At 45.8% G+C, this 24696-nt stretch overlaps 2 protein-coding genes across 5 annotated transcripts; one reads left to right on the plus strand and one right to left on the minus strand.

Moving 5' to 3' along the window:
• The first annotated feature begins 1735 nt into the window (after positions 1-1735).
• Positions 1736-5883, plus strand: LOC123187852 (uncharacterized). The gene is made up of 6 exons (XM_044599818.1): positions 1736-1940; positions 2063-2151; positions 2434-2526; positions 2636-4495; positions 4741-4924; positions 5021-5883. Exons 1-6 carry the CDS (start codon positions 1832-1834, stop codon positions 5623-5625), a joined length of 2940 nt encoding a protein of 979 aa, XP_044455753.1. The 5' UTR covers positions 1736-1831; the 3' UTR covers positions 5626-5883.
• Positions 5884-19571: 13688 nt separating this feature from the next.
• Positions 19572-24599, minus strand: LOC123080217 (uncharacterized). Of its 4 annotated transcripts, XR_006438377.1 has the most exons (7): positions 24460-24577; positions 23870-24027; positions 23039-23120; positions 22372-22430; positions 22129-22173; positions 21305-21504; positions 19572-19858 (listed from the first exon to the last, which is right to left on the minus strand). XR_006438377.1 is itself a non-coding variant. In XM_044503256.1 (6 exons), the coding sequence occupies exons 2-6, from the start codon at positions 23978-23980 to the stop codon at positions 21481-21483; spliced, it is 321 nt and encodes a 106-aa protein (XP_044359191.1). In that variant the 5' UTR covers positions 23981-24027; positions 24460-24577; the 3' UTR covers positions 21059-21480. The 4 variants fall into 4 exon arrangements, 3 of the variants coding, with proteins under 3 accessions (XP_044359191.1, XP_044359088.1, XP_044359142.1); XM_044503256.1 differs by lacking the exon at positions 19572-19858 and having other exon boundaries at positions 21059-21504; XM_044503153.1 differs by lacking the exons at positions 19572-19858; positions 21305-21504 and having other exon boundaries at positions 21511-22173; positions 24460-24599.
• Between the last annotated feature and the right edge of the window lie 97 nt (positions 24600-24696).

The raw sequence follows: 24696 nt of genomic DNA on the forward strand, positions 1-24696 counted from the left end.
ATATCCATACAAGTGCAAATAAATAAATACATACATACATACATGCATGTGCAAATATCCATGCACTAAATTTTGTACACACATAATGGATACATAGATGTGTGAATTGTGATGAGGGCATTCCAGTACCACCTATTGCTCCCATGAAGAAGGAGGTGCAGCCCAACTTCAGGACTCCACCAAGTTAGAGACGTGGGGGTCATCGAACCATGGTAATTCGGTCGATTGCATTTTTAGATATTTATTTTATTCCAGGCCATGTTATGGGCCAATTAGGATATTTATTTATGTGTTTTGGTTTGGGCTTGTCCAACCGACTTGATTTCTGGTCTCCTATATAAAGGACCCAACTTCTAAGGTTTAGGGGGAGAATTTTTGAGAGTTTAGATTTTGAGTTGTGTCTCGGGTGAAGCATCCCTCCGGGAACAGGGCCGCTGCATATCCAGATTGAAAAAAGTTGCATGAAGGTTCTTGTGTGCATAAAGAATTATCAAGCTGAGGTTTGAGGCGTGTTGATCATCATCATGTTGCTTGCTGGATTCGTTCCACTTCTTCAGGTTGCGTTTATCGTGTGATTGAAAGATTAACTTATCTAATTGTCTTGCGGTGAAAGATCGGGCAAAGACCGTAGGATCATCACGTTGATCCATATCAATGTGCGAATAATACATACGCGCAAATATCCATACTGTAGATAGATACACACATTTGCAAATATCCATACACCAAATTTTTGCACATATTTGCCATGCTTGGGGAAAGCCATGCCAAAGTTACTACAAACCCTACCCAAACCTAAAAACTATAAGACCAACTATACCTACCAGATCCCTAACCCTAGCATACAAATCCTATACCATACCTACCAAATCCCTAACTTTATCATACAAATATCCAATATTTTTTTTTCTAAAAAAGAGGATGAATTAGGGTTTTACCCAAATCAATCCAATACGAAGATTTCAACCAATAAAAAAAGGAAAACAGAGAAGAGTATGTTGATGGTCCGAAGGGAAAGAGGACCCGCCATTCGCGAGTTCAGATCGATAACAGAGAGATGGGCTGGGTTGGGACGCCTTGGCCGGGGCCGAGTGTTTTCTTCAAGCAAACCGTATGGCGCCCTGGTCTGGCAGGCCGGTCCAACGTTACAGGGTCAGCTCCGACCGCATGGCGCCCTTGACCCGGGCATCGTTCTATCTACCATGGCGTCCCGGGCCGGGCGTCATGAAAATGGATGATATTTTGAAATATTTACAAACCCGGTTCATTTTGTGATGAAGTTTTCAAAAAAACAAAAAAAATCAAATTCGTCGTTTTTCACCAATACCCACACCTTGATGCGGCAGAAAAAAAAGGAAAAGAAATCCGGAGCCGTGGAAGCACCGGCGTGGCGTGTTGTGCAGCCTCGCTTCGGGTGCTCCCTCGCTGGGAGTGCGCTGCGCATGCTCATCACTGTGCGCGAGACCAGACCAGGGTGTGGGCCCTCGGCCTTCGCGCCTCGTGCCCACAGCCTTTTCAAACCCGAACCCCCACGCCCACCGCCCCCCGCTCCCCAGCCTCACCCCACACTCGCACCCTCCTCTCTCCCTGACATGCCGGCCCCGCTCCTCATCTGACCCACACGCAGCGACGCGGTGCGGGTACGGCGCCACGTAGTATACCATTCCAACCCGCTCTGCTCGCACCGCCGGGCCATGCCTATGCGGGGGACCCACCGCCCCTGCGACGGCCGCAGTTCAAATCCTCTTCTTGAACGAGAGAGAGAGAGAGGAGAAGCCCATCCAAAAAGGTCCCAGAGCGGAAAAGGGGGAAGCTGCGAGCGAGCGAGGCGATGCTGCGCGGCGGCGCCGGACCGCGAGGAGGAGGAGGAGGAGCTGCGGCGGCGTCGTCGGCGGCGAGGCCCCCTCGCTGCCCGCACCCCCGCCCCGCGCCGCGCCGAGGTGAGCGCCGGCGCCTCATCCGCACGGCTAGTTTGTTTGTTGGCCAGGGTCTCTGTTCTGCTCCCGTTTTTTTTCTCCTCCGATTTAAATCCGCTTGTTTTGTTGTTGTCGCGGCTGCGCAGCGCGAGCGACGGCGGGAGGTCTGGAGCCGAAGGGCGTCGCCGTCTCGGTGCTGGAGGATCCGGTGGTGTCTTCCGTCGAGGAATCCTCCGTAAGCGGCCCGTCTCTCCCCCCTTTCCTCCCCTTTGAGCTGCTGCTGCTCTTATTTCGTAGCTAAGATTCTGTTAGTCGGTCGATCTCTCTTGGTCTTTGCTAGATTCATTAGTATCTTCCGAAATGCAGATTCAAATTTCTAGTCCAGAATTTTCGAAATATTAAAATAATTAAGTGAGCATGCTTCATTTTTTAATAATAGATTTGAATGAAGCTCCATGTTTGACTGTTTCTGATATGGTTTGACCATGGGTCCTGATGCTTCCAATGTTTCAACCAGTTCACATTTGAGTTCAAGAGAGGGTCCAAGAGGGCGAGGAAGGGGATGCCGCCGGCAGAAGTGCATAGAGGCAAAGAGAACTGGCATGGAGAGGTAAGGCCAATCTGAGTTTCCACAAGTGTGCATTTTCTGTACAAAATTCATTGCTGTATGATCTCCTACCCTCCTGAAGCTGTGGTGCTGTCTTTCCTCTGTTTCACAGGGAGTCACTAACAAACAGAACATGGCTGCTGCAAAGTCACACATGACGAAAGAGGGGCCAGAAGAGGTGGAGTTCACGCACTGCGCGCCCAGCATCGTTGCGAGGCTGATGGGTCTCGAGACCGTGCCGAGGTCCAAGAAGGTTCTTGACCGGTGCCAGAGTGACATCCAGAGCAACCCACGGCTGAAGTTATCCGGACGTGCTGAGGAAGTGGCCCGGGTTTCATGCGAGGATCGGCCATGCCGGAGCAGTGGCGACGAGCTGCCGGAACTGAAGGATGTTTTCGAGGTGACCGAGATGGAGAACATGGCGACGCGCAAGGCGTTGCAGTCAGGCAAGGAGATGCCACGCCCAAGAAGCAATGATGCTGATCTTGAGTTCGTGAGGCAGAAGTTCTTGGATGCAAAGCGCCTTTCCACCGACGAAGGCCACAGGAATTCCAAGGAGTTTGGTGAGGCACTTGAGATACTGTACTCCAAGAAGGATGTTTTCCTTGAAATCCTTCAGGAGAGCAGTGTTGCCTTGTCAGGGTTCCCAGGGCACATCCTTGGTTACAGTGGTTTGCAGTGCTCCCCCCATGGAAGCAATGGTGCTGGTGCACAATCGTTTGGGCAGGACAACCTTTGCAGAATGGAAGCTGACAGTGAGTCCGAGGGTCCTCTTTCTAGTGTGCATCTCGAAGATGTGCCACTGGAGCATTCGGCACCAAAAGGGAGCAGGCGTTCAAGGAGGCCCTCGCAAATTGTTGTTCTGAAACCAGACCCTCAGAGGAGAAGTTCTACACCGGTTATAGCAAGCCAAGAAACATCGCAGTTTGGTCAGTGGACTGGTGCACGGTGGTTGAAGCCGCCACGCCATAGTCTGCATAAGCAAGATGGCATACATTCTATGGCACATGGCAGTGTCCAAGTTTCAGAGCCAGAAGGAGATACACCTGAACAGAAGCTTAGAATACAAACCTCTAGAAGAGGTAGCAGGAAGAAACCATCTGAGAATGAGTGCTACCTTGGAGTTGGCTGTCAAAGGGAAAAGGCTGCTTCCACTTCTCATGATGAGACTTCGTCAATTTCTTCATCCACGCATTCTGCTGGATCATCGGTGAGCAGAAAGGCCAGAAAGCACCTCTCTGAAAGATGGCAAATGGCCTGCCAATCCAAAGCTGAAAATCCAGTTCCTACTGATACAAGAACATTAGGTGAGATGCTTGAACTCACTGCTAGAGATGCAACGAAAGTAACCACCCAAAAGCGTTTGTCAGATTCAAACACCAATTCCAGTAATGCGCAAGAGATGCCGGCCAGCCCTCTTGGTATTAGCAGCAAAGATGGTTGGAAGACAGGGATTTACCGTGGCGATAATTCAAGAAGTGGCATATCAAGGAATTTTCCCAGGTCCAAGTCTCTCCCAACCTCATCTACCACTGTTGCAAAATTACCGGGCAGGAGGCGCTCTGCACCTAACTTGCCCATTCTGAAGGACATATTGAATACACCCACTGATGATACTGGGAATGGACTTCTCAGGAAGAGATTACCAATCAGAAAAGCCAAGCAGAATGGGCGAGTTATCATTCATGTAGGAAAGGAAAATATGCTACCTGAGAAAGAGATTTATGTAACTTCAGAGAGAACAAGACACAGTATCTGCACTTCTGATCTACCCAGGACAAGCAACACATATAATGAGCATCCAGGTGATGTTATCAGTATTGAGGATCACACAGCAATTGATTTGGCTATTCCACATGAGGATGTGCAAAATTTGAAAGGTCAGGCAGGGTGGAAAGAGCAAAAGCTAGCAACACCGTTACCGGAGGCAGAAGACATAGTAATTCATGATCAGGATATCATAACATTGAAGGTACACAATACATTGCAATTTTTTTGTTATTTATTACTACCTCTGTTCATTAATATAAGATGTTTTGGCAGTTCAAATTAAACTGCCAAAACGTCTTATATTAATGAACAGAGGGAGTATTAAGTAATCTGCTACATTATTCTGTTGTCAATGTTAGTTTGTCCAGAACTGTAAGCTCTGTTATGAAATGTTCAGTTTTGAGACTACTACTATCTAATTATCAAAACTGTAACATTTGGTTTCAGGAGGTGAAAAGCCAACTAATGGAGAGTGACATTGCTGAAATTGATCACCAAGCAGTAAAGTCTGCTTATTCTGTAAGCGCTGAGAGTTGCGAATGCTCAAGTCCAACTGCTTCATCGCAACAAAGTTCTGGAGAAGAGTCTACTTATTCTGGAATCTTCAAAAGTGTCAATGATGGTATTCAAGGCAAGCATACCAAAATCAAGTCTGACTCTTCTGCACTTAATATGATTTATATTCTTGTCAGTAATCTTTTATTCCCATTTCATCTCATAAATGCAGGACTCAGAGCTCAACTTAAGATGCTGAAGATGGGCGACCAAGTTGATACACGCAAAGATGATTCGGATGCATACTCGAGCGATGAGTGCGACGATACAGACATTTCAGATTACCAGGTGAAGGAAGAGCAGCTACCCATATTTAAGGATGAGGAGGACAGGGACTGCACTTATGTCCAGGAGATGCTTGGCACTGCGTGTGGCTTTCCAGTCTACCCAGAGCAGTGGCAGTTCAGCTCAGATGTGTTCGTATGGCTGGAAAACAAGTACAGCAAGCTGCTCCTGTGGTCGAAATCAGACAGGAAGCTTCTTTTCGATCTCGTTAACTCAATCTTAGCTGATATGACGGCTCCCGGCAGCAGCCTATGTTCAAAAATCATGATGAACTCCTGGCCTCAAATGGATTGGAGAAAGTTAGCTGAAAATGTCTGGCAAACGGCAGTACTCATGAGAAGGAGCTATCATCCATTTGATTTGGACAGTGTTGAGCCTTTGCCCCTGGACCATCACCCTGAACTTAAAATGTTCGGAGCAGACATTGCTGAAATGATACGTGACGACGTTCTGGAAGAGCTTGTGGCCGAACTCGCGTCGCATATCAACTGACACCCTAAGGCTGTGACCCGTAGTGGTTGAGATATTTGACCAGGTAATGTACATAGCCTGCTGCAAATTACTTATTTGCGAGTCGGGTTACTACGATGTAGGATTTGGGGGAGATGGCCTCATGTAGAACATATGGACTCTATGTATGCTCGTGGAATTTCCCCTGCTGTTGCATTAACTCCTTTATTCATGCTTCCATTACAAAATTTCCCATAGTTTTTCCTTCATTTTGGATTTAAATCTGAGATTGGATGCTGCCTTGGTCCCATTCACAGCATGACGGTAATGATCCAGTTGAGCACACTATCCAAGAGGAAAACGCAAACATTCTGATTTTTTATCCTTGTTTGGCGCATTATTTGTAGGTGTAACAAGTGATCCAGTTTTCCTTTGATCTTTTTGTTTCATTTTATTCTTGTTTGTCATTTGCATACAATGTTCAATGACTCAGTTCAGTTACAAGGCCAAAATAAGAAGTGAAAACAAAATCTGAGCCAATGCTGTTTACTGACAGAAGGCACATTATTATGGTTCTAAGCTAATGTAGCCCCAGATTAAGGCTGGAACAGTAGCGCCATGACCACAAGTTATCAAAGCTAGCCATAACTTGTTTCTTGCCCTCAACAGTATCCTAACATTCATGAACTGAGCACACATGTACATAAAAAGGTACACTCATGTTAATAACCGAGTCCTTGGCAGAATTGTTCAAACGATGGTGAGAATGTGGATGTCTCGGGTGCATATGCATAGTAGTAGGCACAGGGGCAGAAACATAAGCATACACTGACCTTCTGTTCTGTGCATATCACCAATTCCCCGATACCTACCATGCCTACAAATATATCTTTGTTGCTGTATGACCCGTGTAGCTAGATCCATCGGCTCCTATACCAAAAGACATTCACCATGGGTCTGGTGCTATGAATACAATTGCAAACGATGGAAGCAGAGCCAAATGCTAGATGGTCGCTTAAATAGCATTGGCATGGCACTCATTAGTATACCGTGCGTTCCTTATAAGAGTACTGCATCAAGTGGAGAAAATATCTTCTGTACAATACAACTATAATGATAAATTATATACGTTCAGTACAGTCACAGATCATGTATCTCTACGGATGCAGAGGGAGACCGAGTGGGCCTAGCTTTTTGATAAAGTAGTTGAGTCAATAAACCTCGCATCAAGACGATACAACTGCAATGAGTTCATGCTGGACCTCTGCATGGAAAGAAGCACACATCCCAAACCATTTAGCTGATTTTGTTTTCAATAGAAGGAATTTTTAGTGACCCAAAGCATCGTATCAAATTAATACACATAAGAATAACTAACCAGTCTATGTATATAGCAGTAAACTAGACTATGAAATTTGCACACATCTACATCGCGATCATCACCAACCAACTCGATCAAGACAAAAGTAATCACTCAACGAGTCTATTTGTCAATCTTAGTACCAACTATGAGCACCACATAAGCCCATAATCCATATAGTTATTATCAGATGGAAATATCGATGCGACTAGGCCCATTAGATAATCCACTGTATTTTGAAGTGGGAGGGGATTAACAAAATGCAAGACACAAATGAAAATTTGAATAAACCTCAGTAGATCCATTTTCTCTCTATAAATAGTACATAGTTGGTTCAAGAAAGCATTTTATGGTTATTTTCCTGATCTAAATATATGTATTCAAATATCATTGATACTTTTTTTTCCTGTTAAAGTACTTTAGAACTCTTATGAAAATATTTCAGTCGAAATGGCCACCCCTCCATGATAAATTCACAAGAAACATCTGTCTCTGCCAGAAGATCCAAGATCCCAATCTCCAAAAAAAGCTTAGATGCCTCATGCCGGCACCAGAGGATGCACCAACATGATGGAGAAGAGGCCGCAACACCAAACTGCAAAGTGAAGCCACTGCCACGGGCCACATCAACAAACCCTACAAACCCTAATCTCACGCATTCCACTTCAATTTTCAACTTAATGGACAAAAGTGAACCTATGGCGCAAGTGTACAAACTCCTATTGTAATATTCTCCTTTTTCCACTACAAATGCTATTATTAGATTACATGTACCGAGGATGCAGAGGAAGGAGGGACCTACAACTGTGGTCATGTTGTGTGCTTGCATCAGCCCACTCTAGTTGAAACAGTAAAATTTGGTTATGCACAATCAATTGCTCCTTGCAAGAATTTTTGGCACAAGATACATGGCACTACATGGTTCTTGTTAGAGATGAAATGAGAATTGTACCTTATTCAGATTTTTTTTGCGGGAACCTTATTCAGATTTTTTTTGCGGGAACCTTATTCAGATTGACAATAGATATGAAAAGAAATAAATATAGTTTTGCGATTCAACTATTTTAATTGTTTCCTTTCAGCTCCATCCAAGGCCGGACAGTTGAATGTCAGTATTTCTAGATTTATTTAGGCCTTGGGTATTTGCTTTTACGGTGCATAATGTGTATCAAGATATATAGTTGTCGCAATTCGGATTTGAACAAATTTACTGATGCAATATGATTGCTAGGATTTGCTGAAATGCCTACACACTCTTGTTTAGTAGGTTCTTTGTTTCCCCTTTTGCTATGCAAATTGGTCTATCATCTGATTCACAGAACTGCAATTTTTCGTTTCTTTGTGGTTGAACACCAATAGCAGTTTCTCAGATTTCATGTCAGATATCGCGTATTACTACAAATAGTATTCTATGATATATCAAATATATTTCCCTATGTTCTAAAATTCTCACAGCAACATGCGAGGCATCATCCAATTAAACAAAGAGTGAATTCCATTTTTACCCCCTATTTTGCCATTTTTGACACTAATTACCCCATTTAGCGGGATTTCATCCGCTTTACCCATTTCGCAGAAGTATTGCCACAGTTTACCCAGTTTAATTTTTTTGAGTGTTCTGACCGATGGATCCCAATTGTAGGTCCAGCCGGGATGCCACGTCGGCCTATTTTTTATTCCTTATGGTTTTTCTGCACGTCGAACCGCATTGCCGAGCTTCTCTAGACCGGTCAGGCTTGATATGAGTGCACCAAGAGCAGCTCGCCAGCGCCCTGGCCAAATCACCCAGGTCAGGCTGCACTACACTGGCCTTCATTATTCATGACATGCATCGCTCGCATTCCAATCGTTAGGATGGGGTAGGACGACGTAGGCGACGAGCGGCAGGCAAGACATCAAGGTGTGGCTGATGTCGATTGTAGGAGTGAGTGGCAGCCTGCACGAGAATCTTCTCCCCTTGGCTGTATCCTCTATTTCTTGCCTCTGGTGGTTAGGTTATTTGTGGCTATATTTTCTGTCAGTCTGGGATGCATATTAGATGGGCTTAGTCTACTCGTTTCCCGTTCAGAGAAGTATTGTGATGAGATGAGTGTACTTGATCAGGGCGACATGTTCTCATTGAATAAATTATAGGAGAAATTGTTACTGATATAATCTGAAATCATGTATGTTTTTCTTTGGTATTATCATACATGACCTTAAATATGGGTAATTTGTGGATCAGATAAAAAGTTGTGTAAATATACTACTTCATTAACTCTGTTGCATGCGTCTCCATCGAGCCCGATTGGTCGGGAGAAGCTAGGCGATGCGGTTCTGTGTGCAGAAAAACCCACCGACGTGGCATGAAAAGCTAGAACTGGCAATCGGGACCCGTCGGTCAGAACACTAAAAAAAATTTAAACAGGGTAAATTGTGGCAATACTTTTGCAAAATGGGGTAAAACAGATGAAATCCCGTTAAATGGGGGTAATTAGTGTAAGAAATGTCAAAATAGGGGTACAAACCGGAATTCACTCTTAAACAAAAGTGGAAGTCTAGTAATGTGTCAAGATGGGCTCTAACAGGGGAAAGTGGCATCGGGCTGTACACTATGTTGTTTCATTGTTGCAGCAAGGGGCTGTTCTCTAGGGTCGCATAACCGAGATGCTTTTTTCTTTAAGACCGGTGAAGCGATGCAAGAAGATGCTGAAGCAGCGTCACTGATCTTATCTTCCACATGCGTTTATTAAAGAGAGGAGTATGTTTTAGGTGCTCCCTGGGGTGTCCTATGTTGGGACTGCTTTATGATAGGACTTTTTGATGTTCTCAATCTTTCTGGTGGATCTGCTTTATGAACATCACATGCTTTCGACCTTGCTTCCGTAGGGTGTCACCTAGGCTGTATTACGGTTCTAGGGTTGTATTCCCGTTATTCTGGACATGCTGGTGTCCTGGATTTGTTTTCTATAAAAAGTAGGGATGAATGCCTTTAGTCTAAAACAGGGAACAAAGCATCGGAAATTCGTAGCGGCACCCACCTTTCTAGCGTGCTCGGCCACACGATTGTCTCATGATCCATAAAGTCGATGGATTCAGCACGAGGCCACACCAAATTTAAGCTTTAGGTTATGAAACATGTGTTTTTTTGCTGTTCTTTGTATCAAGTTTCAGCAGCTAAAACTTAAGGAAAATTTTAAAACCCGTCAAAAACGTATTCAATTCGAAACCCCTCATCGCAAAAAAACATGAATATGAAACGAAGGTTAATTTGGACTTCCGCTTTGAAAGATATGAAAGATTGAAAACGAAAAGCCAAAAAAAATAGGGCCGGTGCCTCCACACATGGGTGCCACAGGCACTCCTCTTCCAACAAAGCATGCATCGCTGAGGCCGCGATGTATGCGGTGAGCGTTTACGTGACCCGGAGAGTGAAGGTACGTTCATATAAGATTCAATCAAATTACAGTGAGATTTAATATTTTATTTTATGTGCAAGACACGGTGGACGCACAAAACGCACCACATTTACTTGTGGATCAACACGCACCTGTGACACATGTGAGTGGGCATCTTCTACCAATGCAACGCTAATGTGGCCATAAACAAAATTTGCTTTCTCAGGATATCTCGGATTTCCGGATGCCTTCCATGCCTATCAACATCTCTGGGTTTTTGCACCTATGTAGCTATCTCCCTCGTAAACAAAGACGCTTGTCATGGAGGCCAGTGTTAGTGAATAGAATTACTATTGGTTGAGGTAGAGCCGAGTGCTAGCTAGTCACTTAAATAGTATTGACACGAGCTATGCTGTGCTTATAAGGGATTGACCTTGGACCGTATAACCACACAAGCCATTCAGATATCGTGCATTAATTTGCATATCGTAAAGCTGAGACGGCTTGAACCCTGTAGATATGTGCAGGATACATATACAAGATAAACTGGGATCTAGTCTCTGTTGCTAAAAATATTATCTACTTACTAATTGGAGACTCCATGTTATCTCAAGGAAACAAAACAATAGAAAATATTCAGGCCTTCTATCTCAATCCCCGACGGCTCATACACAATGCATACATTTTTTTTTTGTTGCCATTTTTCTGTTGTCAATGTTAGTTTGTCAAGAACTTTAAACCCTGTTATCAAATGTTCAGTTTTGAGGCTACTACTATCTTCTCATTAACAAAACTGTAACATTTGGTTTCAGGAGGTGAAAAGCCAATTAATGGAGGGCGACATTGCTGAAATTGATCACCAAACAGTAAATTCTGCACGTTCTGTAAGTTGTGAAAGTTGCGAATGCTCAAGTCCAACTGCTTCATCACAACAAAGTTCTGGAGAAGAGACTGCTTATTCTGGAATCTTCAAAAGCGTAAACGATGGTATTCAAGGCAAGCATACCAAAACAAAATCAGACTCTTCTGTACTTAATATGATTTATTATATTCTTATTATTAATCTTTTATGAGTCCCGCTTCGATACAACCCCCTCACAAAACATATAAAGGGTAATATGGACTTTTCATAATTTATATCTACTTTTGTATGTAATGTATATGCCTGGCAGCTCAGTTGGGCCGGCCCGTTTACGGTGGGGCATGCGATGAAAAATAGCGAAATAGGATAGCACAAGCTGTGAATCAAACCCACGACCACCTAAAACATTAACTGCTTCCACCGCCACTTAGTCAGCATGTCTTTGGTGAACGGTGTAAAGCTAGACACATTAAGTAATGGACGGGCTGGGAATTTTAAAAAGATTTTAGGAACACTTTGTGAACCAGTCCTTTTTCCATAATTTCTTTTTATTTACTTATTTTCTTTTCCTGTTATGTTTCTTCTTTCTTATTTCAAAAAATTGTCAAGCTTTTAAATTTTTTGAACAAGTTTCACAAAGAATAATAAAGTTCAAAAATAGAAAAATGAATTGACAGAAAGAGAAGAAAAACAAAAATAATTGCAACGAAAAAATGCTTAGGCCCTAGAAAACAATAAATGCCTTGAGAAAATCTTAGTATATTTGAAACAATATCCTTAAATTTGAAAAATATATTTGTGTTTTAAAATAAGGCTCACCAAGTTGAAAAAGTGTTTACATTTTTTTAAAAATGTTCAGAAATTGAAAAACTGTTCATGTTTTCAAGAAAATGTTCATAAATTTGATAAATTATTCGTCTTTTTAAAAAATGTCTGCAGTTTCAGAAAAATGTTTACAATTCTGAAAAAGTGTTCTTAAAATTTTAAAAATATTCAGAAAATCAAAGTAATTTTCATAAAAAGGCTCGGAAATTGGAAAAAAACCGCGTTTCCAAAAGAAGTTCAAATTTTGAAAAACTGTTCATATTTTAAAAAATATTCATGTTTTCAAAAAATATTCCAAAAGAGAAAACACATTAGTTTTTTTGAGCTATAAAAAACACTTTAGCTAGAATGTCCGGCCCAGTTGTACAGTACCAATTTTGATCTGCTATAGTATTTCTAATAAAAAAAACTCCTACAGTACGATCGCTTCTAGGTGATAAGGCACTGGGCTACATGTGTATCAACAAATCGTGATAGTTCTGGTGGCTATTAGCAATTTCAAAACCCGTGGAGGTCCTGTGTTCGATGCATAATAGGCGCCCTACTTTTATGGATTACATACTCATCAATGTGCCGGCCCAAGGCGGACTCAGAACGTGACAGATCTCCGCGATGCGGCTCCAGGCAGCACCCTGTGTTCAAAAATCATGATGAAATCATGGCCTAAAATGGATTGGAGGAAGTTAGCTGAGAATGTCTGGCAAACGGCACTACTCATGAGAAGGAGCTATCATCCATTTGATTTGGACAGTGTTGAACCATTGCCGGTGGACCATCACCCTGAACTTGAAATGTTCGGAGCAGACATTGCTGAAATGATGCGTGACGACGTTCTGGATGAGCTTGTGGCCGAACTCGTGTGTCATATCAACTGAAACTCTAGGGCTATGACCTGTAGTGGTTGAGATATTTGACCAAGTAATGTACATAGCCTGCTGCAAATTACTTACTTTTTTTTGCGAGGTAGCAAATTACTTACTTGCGATTTGGGGGATTTGACCAAGTAATGTACATAGCCTGCTGCAAACTCTAGGGTTACTACAATGTAGGATTTGGGGTAGATGGCTTCATGTAAAACATATGGACTCTATGTATGCTGGTGGAATACTTCCCCTGCTGTTGCATTAATTAACTCCTTTATTCACGCCTCTATTATAAAATTTCCCATAGTTTTTCCTTCATTTTGGATTTAAATCTGAGATCGGATGCTGCCTTGGTCCCATTCACAGCATGACGGTAATGATCCAGTTGAGCACACTATACAAGAGGAAAACACAAACATTCTGATTTTTTTATCCTTGTTTGGTGCATTATTTGTAGGTGTAACAAGTGATCCAGTTTTCCTTTGATCATTTAGTTTCATTTCATTCTTGTTTGTTATTTTGTAACAAGTGCATACAATGTTCAATGACTTGTTTCAGTTACAAGGCCAAGATAAGAGGCGTGCGGATAGGGAATCAATATAGCGCGAGCGCCATACTTTGGCCTTTGCCGTTCTCCTCTCGAAGCGACTTTTTCCAGCGACCTACGACTTATTTCACAGCAGTAGCATGTGTATACCATATAAGTTGGATTTCTGACCAACAAACAAGGTAGGGCAAGTGCCATACCCTACCGAGTGTAGCAGTAGTAACAGGGGCGCTAACATAATCATAAACTCATCTTCCAGTCTGTGAATATCAACAATTGCCCGATACCTACCGTGCCTACCAATATGTGTTTGTTCTTTATGACCCGAGTAGCTAGATCCATTGTTTCCTATACCAAAAGGCATTCACGACATGAGTCTATTGCTGGGAGTAGAATTGCTAGCGATGGAAGCATAGCAAGTGCTAGATGGTCGCTTAAATAGCATTGGCATGACACTCGTCAGCATAATGTGCGCTCCTTACAAGAGTACTGCAGAAAATCTTTTCGGTACAGCACAACTTTTATGATAAATTATCTACGTGCTGCACAGATCATGTGTCTCTATTGATGCATTCAGACAGAGAGGGCGTAGCTATTCTGAGTAAAAGAAACTGACTGAAACGTCACATTAAGACTATACAACTGCAATGAGTTCATGCCCGACCACTGCATGGCAGGATGCACACATCCCAAACTAGATAGCTGATTTTTTTTGATAGGAGTTTTTAGTGGCAGCATCTGTCATGTGGGGCGCTGCGTACAGGCGCGGGTCGCGCGCCCAGGGGCAGCAGCCGACGGCCACAGCTGGCGAGGCATGATCGGGACAAGGAGTCCTGATCCTACGTTGGTTCCTAGAGTCCAGGAATAGTTAGTTTCCTAGTTTGTTAGGAGTCCAGGAGTAGTTAGTTTCCTAGTTTGTTAGAAGCCCATAAGGCCTTTATATATCCTGTAATCTGCACCCTTGGACGCAGGCAATAAATCATTATCTCCTACCTCCTCCTCTACTCCTAATCTCTTCTCCTGCACCATTGAGCAGTTAGGCAAAAACCCTAGCGCTCCTATCAACCGAGACTACGAACTACGTAGTCGAGGTCCTGCTGTCTTGGGCACCGAGGTCCTTGACAACTTGGTATCAGGTTCCAGGCGATCCTCTTCCTCGTCCGCGCTCCATCCGCAGCCCGCCGCCACCCCTGCGTCCGCGCCAAGCACACCTCCATCGCCACCATCCGCCGCCGCCTCGGTCACTTCCGGCATGGCAGAACCAACCACCGCTGATCTGGCCACGATGATCGAGGCCTTGACTGCAACGGTGGCGTCCCTGCAGACGTCCGTCGCCGCGCTCCAGAAGGACAAGTCTACCTCCTCGTCGAGCGCTGCCGGCGCCCACGATGGGCAGCACCACAATGATCGCCCGCCCCGGTTTCAGAAGATGGACTTCCCCAAGTTCGACGGCAAGTCAGATCCGCTCGCTTTCCTCAACAGATGCGAGTCCTTCTTCCATCAACAACGGATCGCCGAGGAGGAAAAAGTCTGGATGGCGTCCTACAACCTTGAGGGTTCTGCCCAGCTGTGGTACATGCAGGTCCAGCGTGACGAGGGCACTCCGCCGTGGCGCCGCTTCTCCGAGCTGCTCAACCTCCGCTTCGGGCCACCTCTACGCGCTAACCCGCTGGGCGAACTAATGGCGTGCAAGCGCACAACGTCCGTAGTCGACTTCCAGGAGCGGTTTGAGGCGCTCCTCCCCCGGGCAGGCATCTTATCAGAGACACAGAAGGTTCAGATCTTCACCGCGGGACTCCAGCCACCCCTCAGCCTCGACGTGGAAATCCACAACCCGCAGTCCCTCGCCGTCGCCATGAGCCTCGCCCGCAAGTTGGAGCTGCGCGACCAGTGCGCGCTCACCTCCGCACCACCGGTGCGTTTTCAGCAGAAGGGCATCCTGCCGGCGCCCGTACCACGCCTCGCGCCCCCCGTACCGGCTCTACCAGCCGCACCCCCTGCACCTAGTCTGCCGGAAGGGCGCCCAATCAAACGCCTGTCACAGACAGAGATGGAGGAACGCCGTCGCCTGGGCCTATGCTTCAATTGTAATGAGAAGTTTGGCAGGGGCCACAACCGCGTCTGCCAGCGCATCTTCCTCCTCGACCTGGCGCCGGACGACGACGACGACGACACGGCCTCCGCCACCGCTGATGCCTCGCCGGCCGACCCTCGGATCTCGCTCCACGCGATCTCCGGCGTGCGCACGAGCGAGACCATGCAGATGCATGTCACCCTCAGGGGTGTCTCCCTCCTTGCCCTGATCGACTCAGGCTCCACCCACAACTTCATCGCTGAGGAGGCAGCCGCTCGTGCTACACTGCCATCCCCCACCACCGAGAAGATGCGTGTCACGGTGGCCAACGGCGAGCGTGTTCCGTGCCAAGGCGCATACCGCGCCGTCTCCTTCCGCATCGACCAGGAGGCGTTCTCGGAGGATTTCCTCGCCTTGCCGCTCGCAGGCTACGACGTCATCTTGGGCACGCAATGGCTGGCGACGCTTGGACCGATCCTGTGGGATTTCCGCGCCCTCTCCATGACGTTCTGGCGGAGGGGCCATCGGGTCTGCTGGCGCGGCCTTGCCGGACCGGACGGGCCAGCCCTGCAATCATGCAATGGCCGCGATTTCCTCGACGCCATCCTCACCGAGTTTGACGGCATCTTCGCCGAACCCTCCGGCGTACCACCACTCCGCAGCCGCGACCACGGCATCACCCTGCTGCCAGGCTCCGCCCCGGTGGCCGTCTGTCCGTATCGCTACCCGGCCGCGCACAAGGACGAGCTGGAGCGTCAGTGCGCCGCCATGCTCGCCCAGGGCATCATCCGAGCAAGTCGTTCCGCATTCTCATCGCCGGTACTGCTGGTCCGCAAGCCCGACGGGTCCTGGCGCTTCTGCATCGACTACCGCGCCCTGAACGCCATCACCATCAAGGATGCGTTTCCAATTCCAGTGGTGGACGAACTCCTCGACGAGCTCCGGCGCGCTCGTTTCTTCACCAAGCTCGACTTACGCTCCGGCTACCACCAGGTGCGGATGCGTGCGGAGGACATCCCAAAGACTGCCTTCCGTACCCACGACGGCCTCTACGAGTTCCTGGTGATGCCGTTCGGCCTCTGCAACGCGCCGGCGACGTTCCAGGCACTCATGAACGATCTGCTGCGGCCGTACCTGCGCCGTTTCGTTCTCGTCTTCTTCGACGACATCCTCATATTCAGCGAGTCGTGGGCCGATCATCTTCGCCATGTGCGCACCATCTTTACCGTACTGCGCCAGCACCGGCTCTTCATCAAGAGGTCCAAATGCTCGTTCGCCGTCGAGTCGATCTCCTACCTGGGTCACACCATCTCCGCGGCCGGAGTGGCCATGGATCCGGAAAAAGTGCAGGCCGTGGCCGACTGGCCGCAGCCTCGCTCGGCGCGCGCGGTCCGGGGGTTTCTCGATCTTGCAGGGTACTACCGCAAGTTTGTCAAGGAGTTTGGCGTGGTCGTCGCGCCCCTGACGGCCCTGCTTCGCAAGGACGGCTTCTCATGGTCGCCGGAGGCGGCAACAGCTTTTACCGCCCTCAAGACGGCGGTCACCACGGCTCCCGTGCTCGCATTGCCCGATTTCACACGACCGTTCATCGTCGAGTGTGACGCGTCTACATACGGTTTCGGGGCCGTCCTTCTCCAGGATCAGCACCCGGTGGCTTTCTTCAGCCGGCCGGCCGCGCCTCGTCACCGTTCTCTGGCGGCATATGAACGGGAACTCATTGGCCTGGTGCTCGCTATTCGCCATTGGCGACCGTACCTCTGGGGGCGCCAATTTGTGGTAAAAACTGACCACTACAGTCTCAAATTCCTCCTTGACCAGCGCTTGGCAACCATTCCGCAGCACCACTGGGTCGGCAAACTACTGGGGTTCGATTTCACTGTGGAGTACAAGGCCGGTAGTACAAACACGGTGGCGGATGCCCTTTCCCGCCGCGACACGGAAGAGACGGGGGTCATGGTTATATCTGGTCCTCACTTCGACTTCATCGACCGCCTACGGCACGCTTCGTCCACCGACCCAGCACTCGTCGCGTTGCGCGAGGATATCACGGCAGGCGCTCGGCAGCTGCCGTGGGCGCTCTCCGACGGCCTCGTCACTTTTAACGGCCGCCTCTACGTCCCGCCAACGTCTCCACTACTCCAGGAGCTTCTCACCGCAGTGCACGATGACGGACACGAAGGCGTCCTGCGCACGCTGCATCGTCTCCGCCGCGACTTCCACGCACCTAACCTTCGCAAGACAGTGCAGGAGTATGTCCGCGCCTGTGGTACTTGCCAGCGGTACAAGTCCGAGCACTTGCACCCCGCCGGTCTGCTGCTGCCACTGCCGGTGCCCACTGCCGTGTGGACTGACGTCGGCATCGATTTCGTAGAAGCGCTCCCTCGTGTGGGCGGGAAGTCTGTTATCCTCACCGTGGTGGATCGCTTCAGCAAGTACTGCCACTTTGTGGCGCTGGCCCACCCGTACACGGCGGAATCAGTGGCGCAGGTGTTCTTCGCTGAGATTGTGCGTCTCCATGGCGTCCCGCAGTCCATGGTCTCTGACTGCGACCCCGTCTTCACCTCGGCTTTTTGGCGGGAGCTCATGCGCCTCACCGGGACCAAGCTGCACATGACGACGGCGTTTCATCCACAGTCGGATGGCCAAACGGAGGCTGCTAACAAGATCATTGTGATGTATCTCCGTTGTCTCACCGGGGATCGTCCCAGGCAGTGGCTCCGATGGCTTCCCTGGGCCGAGTACATATACAACACCGCCTACCAGACATCAACCCAAGAAACTCCGTTCAAGCTTGTGTATGGCCGTGACCCTCCCACTATTCGCTCTTACGAGCCGGGCGATACACGGGTGGCCGCAGTGGCCAGGAGCATGGCGGAGTGCGACGAGTTACTCGCAGACGTCCGCTATCGTCTACAGCAGGCACAAGCGGTCTACAAGTCCTACTACGACAGACGCCATCGGGACATTCGGCATGACGTGGGCGATTGGGTCTGGCTTCGTCTTCGCCAGCGCGCCGCGTCCTCTCCCAACCTGCCAACCAGGGGCAAGCTCAAGCCACGCTTCTATGGGCCGTACCGCATTTCAGAGGTCGTCAACGACGTGGCCTACCGCCTTGAGCTTCCGGCACGCTCGCGCCTCCATGACGTGTTCCACGTGGGCCTCCTCAAGAAGTTCTTCGGCACGCCTCCAACTGCACCACCGGGATTGCCTCCGATCCACAACGGGGCGGCTGTTCCAAAACCGGAGCGCGTGACTCGTGCACGACTAGCACGCGGCGTTCGCCAGCTGCTCGTCCACTGGAAGGGTGAAGCAGCATCATCAGCTACATGGGAGGATCTTGACAGTTTTGTCGAGCGCTACCCCGCTTTTCAGCTCGAGGACGAGCTGCTCGTCGAGGGGGGGAGAGATGTCATGTGGGGCGCTGCGTACAGGCGCGGGTCGCGCGCCCAGGGGCAGCAGCCGACGGCCACAGCTGGCGAGGCATGATCGGGACAAGGAGTCCTGATCCTACGTTGGTTCCTAGAGTCCAGGAATAGTTAGTTTCCTAGTTTGTTAGGAGTCCAGGAGTAGTTAGTTTCCTAGTTTGTTAGAAGCCCATAAGGCCTTTATATATCCTGTAATCTGCACCCTTGGACGCAGGCAATAAATCATTATCTCCTACCTCCTCCTCTACTCCTAATCTCTTCTCCTGCACCATTGAGCAGTTAGGCAAAAACCCTAGCGCTCCTATCAACCGAGACTACGAACTACGTAGTCGAGGTCCTGCTGTCTTGGGCACCGAGGTCCTTGACAGCATCATATCAAACTAATACACATAAGAATAACTAACTAGTTATGTACAGGGTAGTGAACTAGACTACGAAATTTGCACACATCAAGACAAAAGTTATCACTCAATGAGTCTCTAGTCGTCAACCTTAGTACCAACCATGACCACTACATAAGCCATATAGTTATTATCAGATGGAAAGATCGATGCAACTAGGCTCAATAGATAATCCACTGAATTTTCAAGTGGGATAGGATTACAAACATGCAACACACAAATACAAGTTTGAATAAACCTCAATGAGATCGATTCTCTCTCTAAAAATAATATATAATTAGTCCATGAGAGCATTTTATGGTTGTTTTGGTGATCTTAATATATATATCTGAATCTCATTGATAATTTTTTTTTCCTGAAGTCCTTCAGAACTCCTATGAAAATACTCAAGTTGAAATGGCCCTCTCTTCATGATAAATTCACAAGAAACATTTGTCGCTGTCGGAAGATCCAAGATCCCAAACTCCAAAAACGCTTTACATGCCCCATGCTAGCACAGGAGGATGCACCAACGTGATGGAGAAGAAGCCTGAGCACAAAACTGCAAAGGGAAGCCACCGTCATTGCCACACCAACAAACCCTGCAAATGATAACCTCACCCACTCCACTTCAATTTTCAACTTAATCGACAAAAGTGAACTTACGGTTCAGGTTTACGGACTCCTAGTATAATTTACTATTTTCCCCACTACGAATGCTATTATTCAATATGAAATAAATAATTTGTGATTCAACTATTTTAATCGTTTCCTTTCAGCTCCATCCAAGCTCTTGATTTTAGTTAGGCCCTGGGTATTGTTTTCACGGTGCATAATGTATATCATGACATATAGTTGGTGCATTTCGGATCTGGACAAATATGCCAGTGCAATATGATTGCTAGGATTTCCTGAAATACCTATACGCCCTTGTTTAGTTGGGTCTTTGTTTCCCCTTTGCCATGCAATTTGCTCTATCATCTGATTCAGAGATTTTTTTTTGTTTCGTCGTGGTTGAATACGGGTAGCTGTTTCTCATATTTCATCTCATCTATCGTGTAGTACTACAAATAGTCTTCAATGATATATCAATTCTATTTCTCTATGTTCTAAAATTTTCGTAGAAACATGCAAGATAACTTCAAATTGAACAAAAAGAAATGTCCAATAATATGTTAGATGGGCGTGAATCAACCTGGCAGTCGGGTCGGGTTTGACCGGGTCGAGCTTTCTCAGACCCACGCCCGATTATTATACGGGTGCATTGTCTGCCCATGACCCTGCCCATGGGTAGAGAAAGAGACCCACGCCTGTACTCGACGGGTCACCCGACCCAACAGGGCACCCATCGGGTCTAATATTTTAATCTATCTACTACCCCTATAAAAGCACTAGTAAGCGTGCACGTGCAACGCACGTCTTGACAAACATAAATAGTACTCCCTCTATCAAAAAATACTCAGATAACATAAACAGTACTCCCTCCGTTCGAAAATACTTGTCGAAGAAATGAACATATATATGCGTATTTTAGTTCTAGATCCATTCTAGATCCATTTTTATCCATTTCTCCGAGAAGTATTTCCGAACGGAGGGAGTACATACTAACCATACAGAGTTGCACAGTTTCACCAAAAAGTTTAATATATGTTAACTACTCCCTCCATCCCATAATATAACATCGTTTTGCAAGCTGTTTTAGCTCACAAAACAATATTATATTATGGGGTGGAGAGGGAGTATAATAGTAATCAAGCACACATTGAAATCGTACTATCAACATATATATCACCCATAATATAGTTATATCCTTCAGTATCCATATTGAAAGTATGAAATTGTCTTCCAATACAAATTTATTTGTTTGAAACAAACTCAGATAAATAATTTCAACCATTGTTTAAATCATACATAGTTCCGTAGAAACCCACCGGTTCAAGGTTGAAATAATCAAATCTTATCTAGTGGGTCACTTAAAGAAAACCATGCAATCAGAAGGTTTACCTACCATGGACATGAGTTATATCATGCTATCATGCACTCTTTAATCTTCAATTTATTGAACCGATCCAGTGTTCCGCTCCACTCCGTCATAGAGTGGCCTCGCTGCATCTGTGCTACTTGTGCAGTTGTGTTACTCCCACGAAATGGCATGAGAAGATTGTGCCATTTCTCCGCAGAAGACTATTTTGATGACGAAATCTGACACTGAAATATAAGTTGAGATTCAACATCAAAATCAAATCTGAAATCTGCATTGCATAAAGTAGTTGCACATTGGATTCTCAAAGTACTACTTAAACTTTGTTTAACATTCATTTGCTTTTGGGTCAGTTTCATATATTTTCATAATTTTGAGGACATAAATGGCAAGCCAAGTTGATCTTTTGTGAATGAATGATGCTTATTTCAAGCGGATCGGATTGCCATGCTGCTAATTCTCATCAATTATGCTCTACATTAATTTTTGGACATTTGAGCCAAAATACAGAGGATAATATAACATGTAGCAAAACACCTTGCAACATACATTCCTTATTCTTCCTATCCCTGTAACAAAAAATAATACTGCAAAATAAATAATTAGAAAACCATGTAACAAACTGGATGGCCTTCGCAACTATTCTTGTAATGTAACTGAAAAGTGAGTAACAGATCATGTTATATATTATCTGCAAGCGGATTTGGACACAAAACATGTTGTATATTGTCCACAAGCGGATATATATGGACACATAGTATATATGTGAATTAGGCTAGAGTCCAAGTCAGCCTACGCACCGAATTATGTATGTGTAAATTAAGCTTACTATGAAAGAGGTAGGCACTCACTAATATAGTGAAGAACAATCTGCCGAACCAAAACCTTCCACTCAACTGAAAAAAGGAAAACTAATAAAGATTGGCAATGGCTCTCATATGTGCAATAAGTTTAACTGAGCAAAGAAATCACCAAGAAATCACCAAGAAATAGAAAGTATAAGCTGACAGACCATGCTTAGTAAATTTAATCAAACAGAAAATAGGGGCTCAATGTAGCAAACATGCCAATTAATCAGGAAGAACTCGTTCTACCTCCTTGTCTCCAATCGCCAAAAGGAAGATTTGTTCGGTGAACAGAATTCCACCTAAATCTAAAGAAAGCATGAACACAAAATTAGTCACAAATGAAAGATGTACAAGGCAGTGAGGGATCTTAGTCAACACATTCTCATATGAGAAGTTGAGAACTGAATTTGTAACACTAACAAGAATAGCAGCCCGCTGTACGAAGTATAGTCTTCACTTAAAGTGCATCCAGAGAATGGAAAATGTCAATTGCTTTACAGTGTAATTGCTTACGTACCTCTGGAACCTTGTTTTATTCTACAAAAGTCAATTCTACATCTTCATAGCAAAATTAAAATTGCCAGCACATGCAAAAGAGAGGTTAACAAATTGTGGTCATGTGGGCTACTGAAATTATATATCATTACTAATTCAGATGGTGTCCGTAACGCATTACTATGAGAGATGTCATATGCAGTTGTGAATCAACACTTGAGAAAGCATACTTTCAGTGACATTAATAAATAGAAAAGTGGTGCTAAGATGCTTTATAATTCACATGAATCTTCTCTTATCATGGTGTCAGTTTATGAGGACAATCAGACCCAAAGAACAATGCGACATCAATGACTCGATTTTACATTTAGAAAGGGCAAAAAGTTTCAGTATCATTATTATGTTAAGAGAAATATACCTTCTTCTTGACAGTAAGAGAAATGCACCCTTGTATTATCTGCATGTACATCACTCTCCATAAATGACCTAGCAGGCATAAACTGCAAATTTAATAAATAGGTTATAAATAGATTGATCTTGATAGAGCCGAATCCGCTCACCTTCACGTGAAAAAATGGCTACCTCATAGAGAATCAAAAACAATACAATGGAGGATAGGGCAGTGACAGTCGAGGTACAGCGGGATGGACATCGCATCAAAGGGCGACGACAGCGGAGGTAGGGCATGGCGGCCGAGAGAGACACCGTGGCCACCAGGAGTGGTGCAGAGCTGATACCGCGTCAAGAGCGGTGGCAGAGTGGAAAATGCATCAAGAGTGACGGGCGGAGGTGCTGTGGTGTCTCTCTCTTTTTTTTATCTCATTTGTCAATGACGTATCTAATGAAAAGGATGAAGCTGGTAAAGCTGCAATCAAGGCTGTGGAATTATATGTTACTCTTGGTGGACGTGGTGTTTAATACTGTGAAGTACAGGGAAATGAGACCGAGAAATTTATTTCCTACTTTTTCCAGTTTTGTACCAGAGGAAGGTGGAGTTGCATCTGTTTTCAGGTATGCTGAAATCAATGAGCGGAAACATAAAACACGTTTTTTTGTTTGCAGAGAAAAGCATACAGACCATGTACAAAGGTGAATACTTTTTCTTGTGCTCCCTGTCTTTTTTTAATGTATTTGCCACTCTGTTCTTTATAGCATATTAGGCACTTCTCCTACTATTTTCAGCTTAAAATTCCAAGGAATAAACAAAATGGTTAATCATTATAGGAAAAAAAGATGTCCCAAGCTTTACCTCTGTGTCCAACACGACCAAGTTTAGTCTCTTCCTCCCAAAGCCAATTCGTTCAATGTGGAATTTGTGGTATACTCTGAGACATAAACTCCATTTCGTGTGGATGCACATCCCTCAGAGTTGGAACGCGGCGAGCATCAACTCTCTTGCGCATCATACTAAACACACGCAAGAAATTTAAGCATGAGAGAAGAGAGGAAAGTAAAATTCAGTCAAGTTGAATTAATTTCGAAAGGCTTATGCGTCAAACTGATAGCAAACTCCATACAGCAAGCATCATGCTGAAACCACAGTGACTACTTACAACAGCTAGCATTAAAACATTGTCCGCAAAAACCCATCAATGTTAGAAGCAGTACAAGGGATGAACAGAAGATCACATTGACGTGCAGATGCATTCAGATTTCCTAGACTGTTTACTAATGGTTACTTTGCTCCTAAACTGACAGTACATCAAAAGAGTTTACACATTCTGTATGTTTTTGGCTTTCAAACACGATTACTGCTCGTGGTGTTATCAAATTACCAAAAAAGCTATAGCTCCAATCAAGAATAGTAATACATGAACATATGCCCAAAATGTAATTCACCTCTTTGCAATGGTCACAGGAGAAATCAAGCTCAGTAGTGTTGCTTCTTGAACTCCAGTTCCTATGGATAAAGCAGCGTTGAAGGGCGCAGGCGGAGGCGGCGACCCGCGGCGGGGCGGCTCTGGTGGGACGGGCTCCCGGCGACCCGCGGCGATGCAGCGGTGAAGGGCGCGGGCGGAGGCGGCGACCCGTGGCGGGGCGGCTCTGGCGGGATGGGCTCCCGCGGCTGGGAGGCTC

Source organism: Triticum aestivum, chromosome 1A (assembly GCF_018294505.1).
Source record: "Triticum aestivum cultivar Chinese Spring chromosome 1A, IWGSC CS RefSeq v2.1, whole genome shotgun sequence".
Lineage (NCBI taxonomy): Eukaryota > Viridiplantae > Streptophyta > Magnoliopsida > Poales > Poaceae > Triticum > Triticum aestivum.